At 42.0% G+C, this 19,284-nt stretch overlaps 1 protein-coding gene and 1 pseudogene across 9 annotated transcripts in view; one reads left to right on the top strand and one right to left on the bottom strand.

Moving 5' to 3' along the window:
• Positions 1 to 92: 92 nt before the first annotated feature.
• On the bottom strand, positions 93 to 5,046 carry LOC114629593 (annotated as a pseudogene).
• The window catches only part of Pwwp2a (PWWP domain containing 2A), a 40,869-nt gene continuing 26,533 nt past the window's right edge, over positions 4,949 to 19,284 (top strand). For 2 of the 9 annotated variants that reach the window (XM_028777649.1, XM_028777648.1), the window contains exon 1: positions 5,041 to 5,564. In XM_028777649.1, coding sequence (XP_028633482.1) covers positions 5,041 to 5,564 — 524 coding nt within the window. Of the gene's footprint in view, positions 5,565 to 5,949; positions 6,530 to 7,064; positions 7,168 to 9,569; positions 9,639 to 10,834; positions 11,241 to 17,124; positions 18,325 to 19,284 lie in introns of those variants that run through there. The other 7 variants (XM_028777645.1, XM_028777647.1, XM_028777639.1 and 4 more) reach the window with 7 other exon arrangements.

Below are 19,284 nucleotides of genomic sequence, written 5' to 3'. Positions count from 1 at the left end.
TATCTGTGTTATCTCTGTATTGACTATAAGAGGCCCTCCCTCCCTCCCTCTCCCTGGGACAGTAGCAAGGATTCTTATAGTCAATACAGAGATAACACAGATAGATTATTTTTTATGACAATTTTAGCCTCCAGGGCTTCTTTGTGAGGTTAGCTCATTAAGTACACATATTACTGCCCCAAACAAAATTCAGCAAGCATTTGTGACAGTGTTCAAGACAATAGGCCTGTGCACAGCAAGGACAAAGAAAGAAAGGCATTTCCTTGTTTTCTCTCCTCAGTATGTGTAACATAAAGCATGCAGTTCATTTGGTGGAAAATGTTTTTGTTGTAGAAAAGATCTGAATTTTTCCTTTTCCTCTCACAAACCCAGATCCCGGGCCTTGACCTAAATAAGGAAATCAGAATAAGGTGATTTCAAGTGAACTTCAAGTTTACCTACTTATCTGCCATCTTTACTCTTAAGAATATATATCCAGCACCTCCAGGTGCTTAGTGAGCACATATCTAGCATGAATGAGCTTCAAGCTCTAGGAATAAAGAATGAAAAACCACAACAATCCCAGTTAGGATGTATTTACCAATATGGACTTAGTAGACTCAGCTTTTTCCCATAGGAAGTTTTTGACCAAATTGGAGCTAAGCTAATTTCACTTGCAAGAGAGGCCCTAAGAGACTAGTATTTGTTCTGTGACATTTAATAGCAAGGCACCAACTGCAGAGGCCCAACAGGCTAATAAGAAACACATAGCCTCTAGTTTCAGTGTGCAGAGCCAGAATCCTACCAAGTCTGGCTGTTAGCTATACCCGGCTCGTAGATTGGCTCAGTCGTGCTGACAAGGCTAGAACACATCAGGAGGCCACAGCTGTGTGGTTAGTAGGTGCACATCTCTGTTGATACTTATCATGGTCATGGGAAAAGAATCAAGAAGTCTAGGTTTGGGAATTGTATAAGCATTATTTACTCAGGAGGCAAGGCTTAATGTCCTTCTCTAGGACAAAAGATACAAAAATAGGTCACAAGGTCCCCCAATCAGCACTGCTAACAGTTTTTTCATCCAGCACAGAACAAAGGATAATCGCTTTGCTGAATGTCATTCAATCCTCTACTTAAAAATACTGCATCCCTATTTCAGAGCCGAGGTTAATCAGCAGAGTCCCTGGGACTGCTCAAAGCCTTCTAGAAAGCAATGAGCATGAATGTACTGTACTCAAATCATGGGGTCTAAGCTTATGGGTTCACAGTGCTTGCTTTTTTTTCTCCTACCACTGGGACATCCTTCTTGGGCAATTTGAAGGTTGCTGGATCTTCTGCTAGGTGCCTGGATATATCTCAGCCTCTGAGAGAGGGCTCCAGACTCCTTTGTAGTGCTAGCTGGCAAAACCTCCACAATCAGACTTACAGATTGGTCTTGATCCAAAGGAGCTCTGTTTATCTGATGAGTTCTTATCATTCCCACTTCTGAGGTCCATGGTGCTAGGATTTGGGCCAGATTAGGCTGGGGAAGAAGTAGAGATGAAGCAGCCCGTGGACTTCTGCTTATTGGATGAGTGAGGGGTGTTTTGTGTGGTGGAGTGAACACTTTGCAGCTTTAACTTATGGAGTGCTTCTGCCCTTCAGAGCTACTTGGTCTTCTCGGTGGAAAGGTCCTTGTACTGAGAGATAGCCAAATATCTCTCAGTCCTGCCTGTTTTTCAAAATGCCAAATGCATTTTGAAATGCAGATCTGTTTTGTGGTGAGGTAATTCATGATGATGTGGGTAGCTGTAGTTGTCACCATGGTAATTTTGTCCACACTGTCAGTGGTTACTGATGGAGTCATCTTACAGTAGAGAGGTAACAATGGCTTCTCCTTCCTCTCCTTGAAGAGGTGCTGGTATGTATGTTCTGGAATGTCTGGCTTCCAGAGGATGCTGCTTATGTCCAGTGGAGAAGAAGTCATGGGTGCAGGGTCCTTGAGGCTACCATCATACCTGGATGCCTGGCAACACGTTTCCACGGGTAGCAGCAGCTCACCTAGATGTTCACTGGGCCCAAGAGCATAATGAAATGTCAGACTATGGTGACAGATAGATGTTACATAAGGAACATCATCGAGGTGCTGCACATCAACAAAGCTTCCATTCAGAGGCTCTGCATACCTGCTACAGCCTGGCTACCAACCAGGCTGGGGGATCCACGTCTTCCCTGGGGCTGTGCCACAACAGAGCTAAGCCATCTATGAAAGCACAATACTCACAGTCCACACCACCCCTCTGGAGCTGCCACTCTGCTGGATTTCTTATTCTCCCCATCCATACATGCATCCAACCCTCCAACTACTTATCCATCCATCCTTCTACCTACCTCTCAAGACCTATAGAGCACATGACTCTCAGTGATCTCACCATGACAATTCCATTCCAGGAGGAACCTGATGGCAGAAGCGCCTAGGTTACAGCTACAAATGTAAAAGCCGGGTTCTCTGCTAGATCTGAGTTCCCATGGGGAGCATCTCTTACAAAGCATAATGATTTTGGTCCTGTTTTCTTTTCCAACCTCATTTTACCTACTCATCCTCTTGGTCAATCTTCAACCACCAACGGTCTTTCTTCTCTTTCTGACCAGGTGAAGCCCTCTTTGGCCTGGGGGCTTTAAGAGACTGCTCTTCTTTTGTGACCTGAATGTTCAGCCAGCAATGCAGAGAGCTGGCTCTGTCTGTTCCTTTGTATCCTAAAGTGTCCAGTCTTCAGAAAGGCCTTTTTGTACCCATCTTCATTAAAGGGTACATTCTTCTGCTTTGCCCATCTACTTTATTACCTCAGCCTGTTTGTTTCTCTCATAGAATTTCTCAGAATTTTTTGTCTTATTTGTTATTTTATAACTCACCAATTAGAGAAAATAGGCCCAGTGGGCAGTTACTGATTTTTTTTTTATTCTCATGGCATGCCTTCTGCTTGCCTTGGTGCTTGCAGTTACTGATGTAGCCCCTCAATGTTTTTGAATGAAAGGGAAAGATGCAGACTATACCTACCTAGTATTAGAAAGCTTGAAGATTTGTAGGGAATAGACTAGATAGAATAGGATTGGAGAGAGGGTCTTGATGGCAAAGCAGAAGAGCTGACCCAGTGGGAACAGAGGTGAGTAGAGTCTCTTGAGCTGTACAGTGAAAACAGTGGCCCTGGAAAGTGCTTTGTTATGTATGCCACAGTCTGTGATAAATCAGAAGTTTAAACTAGTCACTCAGAATTTTGTAATTACATTGAGAAGTAATGAGGTACCAGGACCCAAGTCTTATTTTCCTCCCAGTGGGAGATTACACAGTGTGAGAATTCAGGGTGTTCACAGACTATATGTTATTGTTTAATTAGCTGATTATGGTGAACTACAGATGTAGTGTCATAATGAAAATTCTGTAAGGCAAGACCTGTGTATGGTTAATATAAGCATAATGTAATCCCCGTAAGAGATGTTTTTGGCTTTCTTACTCTGCTAGATATCAAAACCAATGCGTGTGCATATTAACAAGCACAGGGTTTTTTTTTTTTAATTTATTTTTATTTTTTTAGGAAGATCCAGTGTTTTCATCTGTAAAGATGTAAAGATAGCTAAAACAGTGGGTTAAAAAGACTGACTACTAAAATACGGTCTCATTATAGATGCCCTACCTGGTCTAGAACTTGCTATATAAACCAAGATGGCTTTGAACTGAGATCCATTTGTCTCTGTCTCCTTCACTAAAAACATGCAACATCATGCCTGGCTATTTCCACTACTTCTAGCTCTTCACCTATGTATGAGAGTAGGTTTGTGCACAAGGTGTCTAGAGGAGGGCACTGAATCCCCTGGATCTAGAGTTACAGGCGGTTGTGGTACTGGAACCAACTGGGGTTGTCCGCAATAGTAGCACATGGGCCTCACTGCTGAGCCATCTCTCTAGCCCCCACAGAAGACAGGATTTTAAATGAGAAATTATGGGAAAATCAGTGGTACATAGTGATCTCTAAACAAACTCCATTTCCCCTGTTATCTTAAAGGAAGATTCTGAATTCTCCTGGACTGACTGACTCCCTCCCTCCCTCCCTCCCTCCCTCCCTCCCTCCCTCCCCCCCACCCCCTGCACACAGCAAAGAAGAGAGCAAGGAAAGAAAAGGCTTCAACAGTGAACTCTTCCCGTGAACCTAAGGATTTCAATCAACTTAGCATGCCAGTTGTCTGTCTTCTCGTTACTATTTTCCTTTTTTGAAATTAGCTGGTCCCTAGAGATTAGTCCATGATTTTTTAAAAAGTGAAACCGAGGAAAACACTGCTTGTGTGCATGCTGGAGCTCCTGCCATGTGGTTATGGATAATGTCTTGTACGTCGTCCTATTTCCAGCACCTCGTAATCTGACTAGCAGAATAGGCACCCAAAAAGTGTTGCAGGGTTATTTTGAAACTTTAGTTATCTTTCCTACAGAAGCCTGTTGTGCCCACACTTGGCCACAAGCAAATCCATTGCCTAGAAATAACATTTATTCTAAGGATCTCTGCGCAAAGATTCTTGGGAAGTGGTTCCCCTTCTGCATTCTCCCGCTATTCCTCCCTTGGGGAGTCTTTGAAAGAACTGGCACGACTCGCGTTTCCTTCCCTTCTCCCACCTCCGAAGAACAGGCCGAGAATGGGCAGGGGCATAAACCAATCCTAAAGTAGTATTTTCCCTCGCAACCAATAGAAACAGGCTGTAAGCACAGGGCGCCGCTTTTGCCATCCTTCAGCCCGCCCCTCAAACTCCTTTTAGATTCTCCACTTGACAACTCACCTGACCAATGGGAAGTTCCTACTCTGAGGGAGGGGGCGGGATCCAGCCCGCGACAGACAGCTCCTTCTGACCAATGGGTTCACAGAAGTGCGAAAGAGGGTGGAAGGCGGAGCCAATGGCGCGGTGCCAATCACGAGCATCAGGGAAAGGGCGGGACGAGAGTGTTAGCGGGAGGGAGGGGAAGGCCTCGGGATCCCAGCCGCGCTGCCGCCGCCGCCGCCGCCGCAGCCCGAGTTGGAGGAGGGAGAAACCAGCGAGAAAATGGCGGCCGTGGCTGCTGAGGCGGCGGCGACCGCGGCGTCCCCCGGGGAAGGGGGCGCCGGCGAGGCCGAGCCGGAGCTAGAGCCCATTCCCGGCAGCGAGGCCGGCACCCCCATCCCGGTCACGGCCACGGAGGCGGCGGTGCCGGACGGCGAGGCCGACGGGCGCCAGTCCGCCCCTCAGGCCGATGAGCAGCCGCTGCCGCCACCGCCGCCTCCGCCGCCGCCGGGGGAGCTGGCCGGTAGCTCCGAGGCTGAGGAGGCGAAGCCGCCTGAGCCCGCGGCTGTCCCGGTCCCGCCGCCCGAGCAGCCCCCGGCCGCCCCCGAGCAGCTCGAGGAGGCGCCGCGGCCGCCGCCAGCTCCGGCGCTCGTGCCGCCGGCGGGCGGAGACTCAGCGGTGTCGCACCTCATCCCCGGCTCGGAGGTGCGGGTCACGCTGGACCACATCATCGAGGACGCGCTCGTGGTGTCGTTCCGCCTCGGGGAGAAGCTCTTCTCCGGGGTCCTCATGGACCTGTCCAAAAGGTACCGCCGGCCCCCGACAGCAAGTTGTCCGCTCCGCCGCGAGGGAGAGCGCGAACCCCGGCTGCTCCCGCCCCGCCCTCGGGTCCTGCGCGCCGCGCGCCGCGTGGGGCGCGCTCCGCGTGGGGCAGACGCGCGCGGCCCCGGAGGGCGGGCCCGGCCCCAGGTGTGCAGCTGGGGACGCGCGCGGGTGCAGATGGCTGGCACACCCCGCCTCCTCATCCCCAGCCCTTTGCGACCCTCTGGCTTGCGCACTGGGGCAGATGGATTAATGCAAAATGCAGATGGATTCCCCCAGAGAACCGGGTGCTGGGCGGGGGAGAGAGAGAGAGGTGCTGCTGAGGCATTTGTCTGTCCTCAAATCAACCTTTAACTTTAGCAGGGCTGAAGAAAGGGGTGTGTGCTTTGGGCTTCCCAAAAGGTTACCTGTCAGTTGTTAAAAGAGGAAGAGCCCCGAGTTAATGAACACTTTTTACTGTTATTAAGAACTGCTGGAAATAGTTTCTCGGAGGATCACTCTTCAACAAAAGGAGGTACCTTTTGCTAATTTTACTTACAGCTTAAAGAAATATTGAAGACGGGATGAGTCCCTTGGTTTTTCAACCTTTACTATCAAAGTGGTGGGTTTACAAAGAAATGTTCGCATGACTTTTTCTTTGGCAATGGTAGGGATTGAATCTCAAATGACTTCTGAGTCTATGTTTACAGTTAAATTTATGTTTTGACTAGAAGGTTGAGTTCACCAACAAACCTCTATCTTATCCAGTATATTTTCACCTTTTGATTTAAAATGTTCTGGGCACTGCTTTAAACAGGTAAAGAAGATAATCTGTTTTCAGTTTAGAGTTAACCTTTTTATTCTCTTCTTTTGCAGATAGGAAGTGCAGAGACTCCCATTCATGGCTCTCCATTCTGTTTCCTGCAACAGCACACACACTCTGGTGTCTCACCTGTTTGGAAATGGCTTAGTGTGTTTGATGTGTTTATGTATCTCTTTTCTTTTTTCTGTACTGGAGATTGAACCTAGAGCCTCCTGCATGCTAGGCAAGCATTCTGCCATCTATCTACACATCCCCAGCCCTCTCCAGACTTTCTTTCTTTTACTTTTGAGACATGGTATGGGTTAAGTTGTCCATGCTTGCCTTGAACTTGCAATCATCCTGACTCAGCCTCTCCCAAGTACTGATATGACAGGCATTTTCCATCATATCCCATAACCTGGCTTATGCTTTACTCTTAAATTCCTTGACCCCCTGTCAAGACACAGGGATTTGTTTCTACCTGGAAACAGCTATTTAAAATTTACTTTGGAGTACGGCGGGGGTGGGAGGTGTTACGTTGGATGACTGTTCGGTTGCTCAGTGTACTTTGTTAGTCTTCAGGGTCCTTACTTTTATTTATTCATTTATTTACCGACTGACTTTGTGTTAGTGCTTTCATTAGTACTTTCATTTTCATAATTAGAAAGCTGAGTAGATTGCTTTCTACTGGTGTTTTTAATAGCAAGAGAGACACTCTAATGTGTATGCTATTGAATCAAACAGAAGAAGAGGCCAGTGATTGTGAGAATCTGAATTTCAAATCTGCAAAAGAAAGGTGCAAAAAGGTAAGTTTTTGGAAATAGAGTGGATCGTGATTTCTCATGTTGAGGTGCTTGTTCTGTCAGTTTTAGAGAATTGTCATTTTGAGTTTCGCTCTATTTTGCTAACAGCATTTCTGGAATATAATCGTTTACTTTTGTCGGAGGAGCTTTTGAAAGGACATAGAGTCTTACTTAGTCTTGCTGGTTTGAACTCCTCGACTTAAGCTGATTCTCTTGCCTCAGCACCCCCAGTAGCTGGAACTACAGGCCAACTGTGTCCTGCCTTGAGCATATATCTGGACTTTTTATTCACTGTACTCAGATCATGGCTACACTGTAGTCAACAGACACTTTAAAAATAATTTGTATCTTATTTGAATTGGCCACTGAATTATACTTCCTGGTAAAACGTAACAAGAGCTCCCAATTGAAGGGCAGACATTGTAGACATTGTATCATGTAAGTTAGAGTCTTTGTAACTCTAGTGATGGTATACCATTTACATGGGAGGCAATTGAGGCTTATTTAATTTGGCCAGTTAGCTTGTGACTGGCAAAGATTTAAATGTATGAAAAGTTAGGTGGGGTAGCAAGTTTTCTTTTAGGCAGGAAGTAAAGAATTGTGTATTTTTCAGATTCAGTGCTTTTTCTGATTTCTAGCGCCTGTGTAGGGTGCTGCAAAGAGCCATGGGTCTTAAGCCAAGCAGAATTGACCCTTAATAGTCAGGCTGCTTTGGAGAGTCTTTCTGTGAATATAGGAGGGCATGTAACATAATTTCAGAAGTTGGAGTTCCTGCCCTGACATAATTGTCAGAATATGTCAGTGTATTTGTGCTACTTAGTCTTCCAGAGGGTTACTTACTTCATTTATTTAGGTTTTTTTTTTTTTTTGGTGAGGATTGAATCACAGGCCTCAAACATGTTAAGTATGGCTTCTACCTTTATTGTTCTTTTGAGGGTAATTTGTTTGATGAAGTCACATGAGTACAAACAAGCATAATGCATATAAATTGTAGTTCTCCATTTACCAGAAAGAAGAGACTTTACTGTTGACCGACTGTGCTTTTGATGAAGACTACATCATCCTGTGACTTCATAGCTCTCTAGTTTGTACAAGTGAAACTACAATGTTTTCAGCAAAGCACTTCTCAGGATATACACTTCCTTTAAGCAGCATAAACTGTACCATCCCTTACTTCTAGAGGTCTTGGCCCTAAATGACATCATTAGCCTAAAATGAGGGTAGTTTGAATATCTGTTAACAAGATATTAATAACAAGTTTTATTTATCATAGCATTAAAAAATACTGAATACCTTTAAATCATAAAGTTTATTCACTCTAGTCATTTTATACCCATTCCTCTTAGATACTTTAGATTACTTGCTAAACTATCTGATTATTTTAGACAATATTAAATTACTGATGACCTTTTTGGTAGGTTTTATATCATATGAGCCTTTATATGTGTATACTGCCCTGGTTCAACATTTATTCCAGCTTCGTCAAATGTATTAAATCATGTAACTGGCTCCATTGGGTGCTTTTTGGATGAAATCCCAGGCATATGTACAAACATTTCATCTTAACTCTTTGAACAGATAAGGGCTTTACCAAATAACCATAATTCCCAGAATTATAGGAATTCCAATTAGTTAACATGGTTATGGATAAATCTTAATTTCCCATAGACATTCTCAGCCAATACTTGGAAGAATATTCTCTACATGATTTTTTGTTTGTTTGCTTGTTTTTGAAATAGGGTCTTATGTTGCCCAAGTTGGCCTTGAATTCTGGTTCTTCCTGCTTCTGCTTCCCTAATGTTAGAATTACAGGCTTGAGCCACCGTCTGATTTTTCTTTTTTTTCCCCTTCCTTTCTTTCTTTCTCTTCTCTTCTCTTCTCTTCTCTTCTCTTCTCTTCTCTTCTCTTCTCTTCTCTTCTCTTCTCTCTCTCTTCTCTCTCTCTCTCTCTCTCTTTCTTTTCTTCTCCCTTTCTTTTTTAAAGATGAGATCTTGTGTGTGGTCTTGGCTGGCCTTATGTTAGCTATGTAGCCCAGATTGGACTCCTTGACTTTCTGTTAGAGGTATTGGTGTGGGCCTTGGTCAGATGGATTATTTTATTTAGTAATATCTTTAAAAAAGTTAAAAAGCTACTTTGAAACCCTGAAAAATATTTCTGAATCCCTGAATTAAGGAATCATGAAGTAAGCATTGGTATGTTAAAAGGCTTGTATATTTTAATTTTTGTGTCACATGTGTATTATATTTTTATAAGTATCATATTCTGTCTGTGGGGGACTGTTATTAAAAATTGGAATGATTTCTTTTGAAAACTTCAGCATTTACTGCTTAGGACCTTAAATTTGTAGAACATTTACTTGTTTTTAAGGAAATATAAACCAAGACAATGATTTCTTTTCTTTACAGAGACCATGAACGTATGGTGCAATAGCCCTACTTTTGGTGGGAAAAATATACAGCCATTCTGGTGGAGCAGTGAGTAGTGGTGTCAGTGGTTTATACTAAAGCTTTGAGGTTGAGGACATAGGCCCTCGAGTAGTTTTCATGAAGGCTGGGTTGAGTTGTACATTCCTAAAAATGTTTGACTTTATTGGTGGTTATATCTTAACTTGAAAGGTGTTAAAGGGCTTTGTAATAGAGTAAGTAAAGTAGCACAGGCAAGCAAGTGCCAGTCACTTTCTGACCTAGACAACTTCTAGGATGCATACTGCTGTACTATACTGTACAATACTGTACTGAGTAACTTCCTTCATTGCATGTTGCTTTAACCTACGGCTTCAATGGGGAGGCATAATTAGTCATTGGTAAATAAGAATCTAGTTTGAATCTGAAAACAAAAATTGTGATTTTTTTTAATTTTTAATTGTTTTTTATTTTGAGGCAAGTGTTTTTTCTGTGGTACTGAGTGACTTCCTTCATTGCATGTTGCTTTAACCTACGGCTTCAATGGGGAGGCATAATTAGTCATTGGTAAATAAGAATCTAGTTTGAATCTGAAAACAAAAATTGTGATTTTTTTTTAAATTTTTAATTGTTTTTTATTTTGAGGCAAGTGTTTTTTCTGTGTAGCCCTGGCTGGTTTGCACTTTCTCTGCCTTAGCTTCCTTGAATCTTGGGATTATAGGGATGTACTTGCCTAGCTCCCAAATAAAATTGTATCAATTAATTAGATATATTTTTATATTATATATAGCACTCCCACCTCTAATCCCTGCAAAAGTCTTTGTGGACAGGCTTGCTGCATAGCCATGCTGGCCCTGAACTCATATGTTTTGTCTCAGCTTCCCAAGCCTATGTCACCACATGTATTTACATACATATTAGTAACTGCATGTATTATACATATTCTATGTCAGACATGCCTTATTGGACTTGAAACTTTTCTTTCTTTGAGATAGGATCTCACTCTGACGCAGACAGGCCTCAGACTGTCCATGATCTTTTCTGTCTTATTTAACCTTTTGAGTGCTAGGATTACAGGCATGGCCATGTTTAGCTGAAGTTTCTAATAAGGTTAATTTTCAGATTTTTACATGTAAATAAGACCATATTTTACTGTGTATTGTTTTAAAATCATGATGGAACTGTTGGTAAGAACAACTTTTTCTGGTCAGGGCTTGGTGGGAGGGAGCTGTTAAATAATTTGAATATTAGTGCTTATCTTCACTGTTATGCTTGATTTCAGATGCTAGAAGGTAAAAGATGGTTTTAGTTATTTGGCCTATCAAGTATATCATTTCTTAGTGGTTTGGTTCTCCCTAAATTTCTAAATTAAGATGCACATTACAGAAAGAAGCTTGCTATAGTGACTGCCAGAAACAGAAGTAAGGGAAAGTTTAGTTACGTTGTGCCTGGATTTAATATAGAATGACTTTGCTAAACACAGTTTAAACAGTAGTTCTCAAAAGTGTATAATTTTCTGGGGTTGCAAAGATGTCTTGGTTCTTCCAGAAAAATCCAGCTTCAGTTCTCAGGCTACACAAGACAGCTCACAGCTGTCTGACTCCTGCTCCAGGGGATCCAACTTTCTGATCTCCAAAGGCACTGTATGCATGGAGTCTACATACATACATGCAGGTAAAACACCCATACATATAAACTATTTCTTTAAATGCACAGATTGCTGACCTCGTCCCCATCACTCTTAACTCTCACTCAGTGTGACTCTGATGCAGGATCATTTAGGAGACACCAGTTTTTAGGGATAGTTTAGTTCAAACAAAATTGTGTAATCCTGTTAAAAGAAGCTATTTTAACTTAGAATGGAATATAATTTGCAAACTAAGCAGTGCGCTTGGAGGATGTACACCTTGGGTAGCAGATCCAGATTCTTGTTGGAAAGCTGGTACGTATACTTGGAAGTAGTTTCTTAACTTTAGCTGCCCATTGCAGGTATAAGTTTTAATCTTTATCTCTTTTAACCAATTTTTTTAGTTATCTAACTGTAGTTTCCTTTTCTTCTCTTATTTCTATTACTTAATAGAGCTGCCAAGCTTTACTTTCTCCACTTAATAATTATGCTGCTCTTGTCATTTCTTTATTTTAATTTTTTAAAAATTTCTTGAAAACAGGGTCTTTAGTTTAAGGCCTACAATTACTGTGTAGTTGAGGATGACCTGGAACTTCCAATCCTCATGTCCTTGTCTTTTGAGTGCTACAATTATAGATGGCATGCTACTACCTCTTGTTTTTAGAGGTTGGGGATGCAGTCCAGGTTAACTATGCTGGGCTACTTCACAGTCTCCTGCAGTTGCCATTTCTGTGTTGTATACATTGTTTCATTTCACTCTGAAAGGGTTTTCAGTGTTAAATTTGCAGACATAGTGCCAGATTAAGTAAATTGCTTAAAATTATGAATGGTAGATGTTAGTAGGAATATATAAGATACCTGTTGTCATTTAAGACATGGCGAGGCCCTTTACCTTGGCTGGCCTTGTTCCTTTTACCCTTCTAAGTTCTGGAATTAAAGAACTTTATTTCTTCTACATTTATTATTTATTTATTGTTTCTTTTATTTATTTTGTTTTTTATTTTTTTAGATTTATTTCTTTTATTCTTTATGGGGCTAGGTTTCATAAAGTCTAGCCTTGCCTCAAATTTGATAGCCGAGTCTGGCTTCCAATTCTTAAGGGCCAAGATGGCAGATCTGCTCTGGTCCCCAGGTGACTGTCTTTTTGCCCAGTGCTGGGATTGAATCCAGGGTTTCATGTACGTTAGAAGAGAGGAGCACTGTCAGTGACTGTTTTCTCACTGTCAATATGTTGCCTCGGTTGACTTGGAACTTAGGGTTCTCCTGCCCTATCCTAACCAGTTGCTGGCACTAACCCCAGTAGCCACAATGCCAACCTACTAACCCTATTCTTCTTTTATTTGATATTGTGTTTTGGAGACTAAGTCAAAGGACAACTTGCAGGATTTGGTTTTTTCTACCATGGTGGTTAAATTATAGTTGCTAGCTTGGTGGCCAGCACTTTTACCCACTGAACTGGGAATCACCTTGCATGGCCCTTTTTGTGTTTATTTGTGTATGGTTTTTTTTTTTTTTCTTTTTTTTTGTGGAGGAACAATGTCTTGTTAAGTTTAGCTTTTGTTAGCTTGGAAATCACTATGTAGATCAGGCTGGCCTGTAACTCAAAGATCTTCTTTCCTGTGCCTCCCAAGTGTTGGGATTAATGGCCTGTGCTATCACAGTATGCTGTGACCCCCCCCCCCTTTTTTTTTTTTTTAAAGAATAGGATCTGGGGCTGGAGAGATGGCTCAGCAGTTAAGAACACTGAATGATCTTCCAGAGGTCCTGAGTTCAATTCCCAGCAACCACATGATGGCTCACAGTCGTCTGTAATGAGATGTGATGCCTTCTTCTGGTGTGTCTAAAGACAGCTACAGTGTACTCACATACATAAAAAAATAAAAGAAAAGAATAGGGTCTCATGTATCCCAGTCTGCCCTAAAGTTCACTAGTAGCTATGGGAAGAGAATCTTGAACTTCCTAGCATCTGTCTTCTCACTCCCAAGTCTTGGAATTGCAGGAGAGCACCATCATACCCAGTTTATGTTAGGCTGCATATCCAAAGTTGTCTGTAAAACAAGGGGGCATTTGGCCAACTGGCCTGCATCCTGAGTACTCCCAATTTTAAACTTACCTTTATTTACTTTAGTATCTGTGGGTTCTCATGTGCATGTAAATATGTATGTTCATGCACGGTTTGTGTGGAAGTCAAAGAACAACTTCTGAGATTTTGTTCTTTCCTACTGTGAGTCCTGGGGATCAAATTCAGGTGTTCAGATTTGTTAGATAAGCCTCAATTAAAAAAAGAGTTTTCATTTCCTCGAGAGCTTTGATATAGTCAAGATATAGCTAGTTCCTGGCCTGCCAGGGCTATATAAGGAGAACCTATCAAAAAGAAAGAAAGAAATGGTTTTGGTGAAACTAAGATTAAGATTATTTCCTTGGCCCGGTGGTGGTGGTGGTGTAGTACACCTTTAGTCCCAGTATTCGAGAGGTAGAGGCAGTCGGATTCTGTGACTTCAATCAAGGCCAGCGTGGTCTACAGAGAAACTTCCAAGACAGCCAGGGCTACATAGAGAAGCCCTGTCTTGAGTCACCCTCCAGTGCCCCCCCAAAAAAAAACAAAAACAAAAACAAAAAAAAAAGCAACAAAAAAAGAATTTTTTGTGTATGTATCACTTTAAGGATTACATTTAGGGTCTTAGACATTTTGAGTACATATCATGATTTCTAGCTCAAGATAGTATCTTTTAATCTTTATTTTTTAATTTATGTGTTTGAGTGTTTTGCCTACAAATGGTCTGTGTACCATTTGTGTCACTGGTCCCCATGGAGACCAGAAGACAGTGTTGGATCACCAGGGATTAGAGTTATAAGTGGTTATAAGGCACCAGGTGAGAGCTGGAAATCAAATGCTGATCCTCTGGAGGGAGCAATCTGGGTTCTTAAATCTTGAGCTATTTCTCTAGTCCCAAGAGTAGATTTTTTTAAAAAACCTACTTTTAATGTAGTTTTGGGAATGAGGTATCTAAATAGTATGTTAATCGAAAGCACTATTTTCCCTACAACACTGTAGTAAATGATGGAATGTGTTTATACACCCATAGTTGAGCATATGCCTACATACATGCACACATGTGCTTACAGGTGCATATAGAGGACAGATGAAAATTTCAGGTGTCATTTTTCATGAATCGTTTACCTTGTTTTAAAGTTTTTTTTTTTTTTTTTTAAACATTTATTTATTTTATGAATGTGAGTACACAGTTGCTATGATCAGAAACACCAGAAGAGGGCATCAGATCCCATTACAGATGGTTGTGAGCCACCATGTGGTTGCTGGGAATTGAACTCAGAACCTCTGGAAGAGCAATCAGTGCTCTTAACCACTGAGCCATCTCTCCAGCCCTTTTTTTTTTTTTAAAGATTTATTTATTTATTATATATGAATACACTGTAGCTGTCTTCAGACACACCAGAAGAGGGCATCAGATCTCATTACAGATGGTTGTGAGCCACCATGTGGTTGCTGGGATTTGAACTCAGGACCTCTGGAAGTGCAGTCAGTGCTCTTAACCACTGAGCCATCTCTCCAGCCCCCTTGTTTTAAAGTTTTAGCTTTGCTTTTAATTATATTCTCATGTGTGTCTGCATGTGGGTGCAGGTGACAGTATAGGCCAGAGATGTTAGATCCCCTGGAACTAGAATTATAGATTGTTATTGAGCCACTTGATGTGGGTGCTGAAAACTGTGCTTCGGTCCTTTGGAAGAGTAGCAAGTGCCATCTTTCTAGCCACCTGCCTTGTTTTTTTTTGAGACAGTTTTTCTCAGTGGGACTGGGTGCTTGCAGTTGAGACCAGGGTGGTTAGCTAGTGAGCTTCAGAGATCTGCCCACTTTCATTTCCCCAATGCTGGGATCACAAATGGTTCTGGGGATCAAACTGTTCTCTTATTGGTAAGATAGCACTTCATCTACTAAGCAATGTCTCTAAACTGTGTTTCTGCAATTAACTTTCTTTTTTTGTTTTTCAGACAGAGTCTTACTATATGATAGCTCTTGACTATCTGGAATTCCCTATGTAGACCAGGCTAGCCTCAAACTAAAAGACATCCGCAAGTACTGGGATTAAAGGCTTGTGCCACTGCATCTGGTTTATTTTGAAATTTTAAATCATTGTAGGGAACTCTATTGTAAAGATTTTTACCTAAGGTCTTTAATTTGTGTGTGTGTGTGTGTGTCTTGCCTCAGGAACTAATAGCTCAGGTTGGCTTGGAACATGACATGTAGCTAAGGATAACTGCACTGAATCTCCAACCTCTCCGCTGAAATTATAGGCATACATCACAATACCCAGATAGTCGATAATTTTTAAAACTTTGCCCCATTACTTTATCACTAATTTCTTTGTTTTATCAATCTTTGTTTTAAAAATATTTTTTTTTAAATTTTATGTGTATGAATGTTTGCCTGCATGTGTATGTTTACCATGTTCATGCTTGGTGCTGAGGAGTCTAGAAGTAGCCATTGGAGCTCCTTAGACATTTGTAAGCAACCGTGCAGTACCTGAACCTGAGTTCTCTACAAGAGCTGCAAGATGCTCTTAACCACTGAACCATTGCTCCATCCTGTTTTACCACTTTAAAAAAGATTTATTTTTATTATTAAAAATTAATGTGTATAGGCTGGGCAGTTAAGGTGCATACCTTTAATCTCTCTGCACTTGGGAGGTAGAGGCAGGTGGATCTCTGAGTTTGAGGCCAGTCTGTGCTACAGAGTGAATTCCAGGACAGCTAAGGCTACACTGAGAAACCCTGTCTTGGGGGAAAAAAAGATAGGAAAAAAATGTATCTAGTGTGGGTATATGCATGTGTGTGCTGCTGCTTGAGAAGGCCAGAAGTTTGAACTCCCCCTGGAGCTGGAGTTCAGGTGGCTGTGAGCTGCCTGATAAGGGTAATGCTATACAAACCCCTCCTCTGGAAAGACAGCACACATTTTTAACCTTTGAGCCATCTCTCTAGCCCGTTTTTGTCATTATTAATATAAACATCTTTCCCTAAAGTTTTCAGCATTAGGTTGAAAACATCTTTCTCAGATGTGTTTGTATGCATACACATAACACCATACACACTTAGATTTTTAAAAACATTTTTATTGTTGTTATGTATAATATGTGTGCATCTGTATGAGTGCTCACGTGTTCCACAGTGCTTGTGTGGAAGTCAAAGGACGACTTTGAGGAGTTCGTGCTTAGCTTCCAGAGATCACATTCACATTGTCAGATTTGGGTGGCAAACACCTGTTGAGCCATCTCACCAGTCTTATTTTAAGATGGGCTCTTACTCTGCATTATACAGGCTGGCCTTGAGTTTACTATTCTTTTGCCCCAGCTTCCTCTCCAAAAAATGCTAGAATTAGACTTGTCTTTGCATAATTGTGTCTTGAGTTTTTCCCCCAAATTCTTTTCCTTTTTCTTTTTTTTTTCTTTTTTATTCTTGTTTTGTTTTTCAAGATAGGGTTTCTCTGTGTAGTCCTGGCTGTCCTGGAACTCACTCTGTAGACCAGGCTGGCCTTGAACTCAGAAATCCGCCTGCCTCTGCCTCCCAAGTGCTGGGATTAAAGGCGTGTGCCACCACTGCCCAGCATATTTTTTAATTTTTAAATTAGATTTACTTATTTTATGTTATGTGTGATTGTTTTGCCTGCATGTGTATCTGAGCACAGATAGCACTGGAACTGGTAGTATGTTAGGGATGGTTGGGAACTACCATGTGGGTGCTGGGAATCAAATCCAGGGCTTCTGCAAGAACAACCAGTGCTCTCAACCACTGACCATCTCTCCAGGCTTGCCTGCCTGTGTTCCCCCCCCACCCCCTGTTGTTTATTTAAAAGAAAATATTTATATTTCTCATATATTATATCCTGACTGCAGTTTCTCCTTCCTTCTCCCCTCCCGCCCTCCACCTCCATTTATTCTTCCTTTTCTTTCAGAAAAGGGCAGGCCCCCCCATGAATATCAATCAAATACAGAATATAAAGTTGTAGTAAGACTAGGCACCTCTCTGTTATTATGGCTGGATGAGGCAGTCCAATAGGAGGAAAAGGGACCCAAAAGCAAGCAAAAGATTCAGAGACAGCCCCTGCATTGTTAGGAGTTCTACAAGAAAACCAGAGTACACACCATAACACGTGCACAGGGCCCAGGGCAGGCCCATGAAGGTGCCCTGATTACAGGTTTAGTCTTTGTGAGCCTCTGTGACCCTGGTCAGTTGATACTGTGGGCTGTTGTCCTGTGGTGTCCTTGAGCCCTTTGGCTCCTGCAGTTCTTCCTCTCCCACTTTAATTCCCCCAACTCCACTTAATGGTTTGCTGTGGGTACTGGCATCTGCTCCCATCAGTTGCTGATGAAGCCTCTCTAATAACAAGTATGCTATCACCTTTCATTTTTTAAAATTAACTTTACAGCAGGGCATGGTGGTACACACTTATAATCCCAACACTTGGGAGGCAGAGGCAGGTAGGTCTCTGTAAGGTACCCTAAGGTGTTGAGGTAACCCTAGTCTAGAAAGCAAGTTCCAGGACTTCTAGGGCTGTTACATAGAGAAATATTGTCTTGAAACCAACAATTCCCCCCACCCGCTGCCGGGAAAAAAAAAAAAAAAAAAAAAGCTTGTTTCCTTTATTCCTTTATTCCATCCTCCCAATCATCATTGTATATTTAGTTGCAATCTGATCCATAAATCATAGGGACTGTTTCTCAACTTGAGTGTGTCGGATTTACTTCTGGGAGGTATAAAGAAGTGTTTTCAGAGTTCCACACTTACAGCAACCACATGCTACCTTGGTTTTTTTCCCACTGAGAAATCATTATTTTCCATACACTAATAATTACAAATGTAATAGTTTTCACTGTATTTCCTATAACTGGGTAGATAGATACTACATGTATCTGTTTCATTTGTTTGCTTTTTGAGATAGGGGGTGTGTCTCATAGGGTCTCATATAGCCAGGGGCATCTTTGAAATTACTGACTAGTAGAAATGACCTTGAACTGATACCTCTGCCGCCATTTCTTAAGTGGTGTTACAGGTATGCACCAACATACTTGATACTTGCTGTGCTGAGGAACAAGCCCAGGGCTTCGTGCCGGCTAGGTAAGCACTCTGCCAGCGGAGTACATTCTCTGCTCTTGTTCTGTTCTGTGACATCAAGTCTCATACTTACAGGCAAGTCTGGCCTGGAATTCACTATTTAGATCAGACTATGGCAGTCCTGCTTCACATGCCTGAGTACTAATTGAGCCACCAACCTGGTTTCAAATTTTTTTTTTTTTTTTTTTAATGTAAAGATTGCATACAGAGTTTAGCATCTTAACCATTGGGTGTGCAGTTGAATGATGTTAAGTATGTTTACATTTTTGGAGCCTTATTCCCATCTTGCAAATTAAAACTTGCTAGACAGCAGATACCTTCCCCTGGCCCTGCCTGGCAAGTCCCATGTCTACTCTGTTTCTGCTTGTTTTTTATTTCTAGGTATTTAAATAGAATAATCCTCTCTGTCTATGGGGGATATTTTTTAAGTTCCCCAGTTTCTTAGGTACTTCTGAAAGCCATATCCATATGAGACTATGGGGCCCATTCTCATTCAAACTTCCACATTCCACTCCTTGGTACTCAGGCTTTTGTAGCCAGTCCTATCAATGCACAGATGCATTTAGTCCAACTTTTAAAGTTCCCATAGTCTATTACAATCTCAACACTGTTTAAAAGTCCAAGTTCTCTTTTGAGACTCATGGCGATCTCTTAACTCTAATCCCCTATAAGATCAAAATCAAAAGGTACATCACATACTTCCATCATACAGTGGCACAGAATATAAATTACCATTTCAAAAGAGGAAAGAGCATAGTGAACCAAGGCAAGACCAAAAACCAGCAGGGCAAGCTCCACAAATTTTACATCTCCATGTCTGATGTCAAAATGCTCTTAAGATTTCCAGCTCCTTTCAGCTAGTTGACTGCAACACACTCCTCTTGGTCAGGTTCCATACTGTAGAAAGAATGGTTCTGGTCTGCAGCTATCCCAAGACTCTGACATTTCCCACATCTTTGGGAC

This window comes from Grammomys surdaster, unplaced genomic scaffold, assembly GCF_004785775.1.
Source record: "Grammomys surdaster isolate TR1022 unplaced genomic scaffold, NIH_TR_1.0 313, whole genome shotgun sequence".
Taxonomy (NCBI): domain Eukaryota; kingdom Metazoa; phylum Chordata; class Mammalia; order Rodentia; family Muridae; genus Grammomys; species Grammomys surdaster.
Note: the sequence above shows the minus strand (reverse complement) of the source record. Positions and strands in the feature narration are given on the sequence as shown.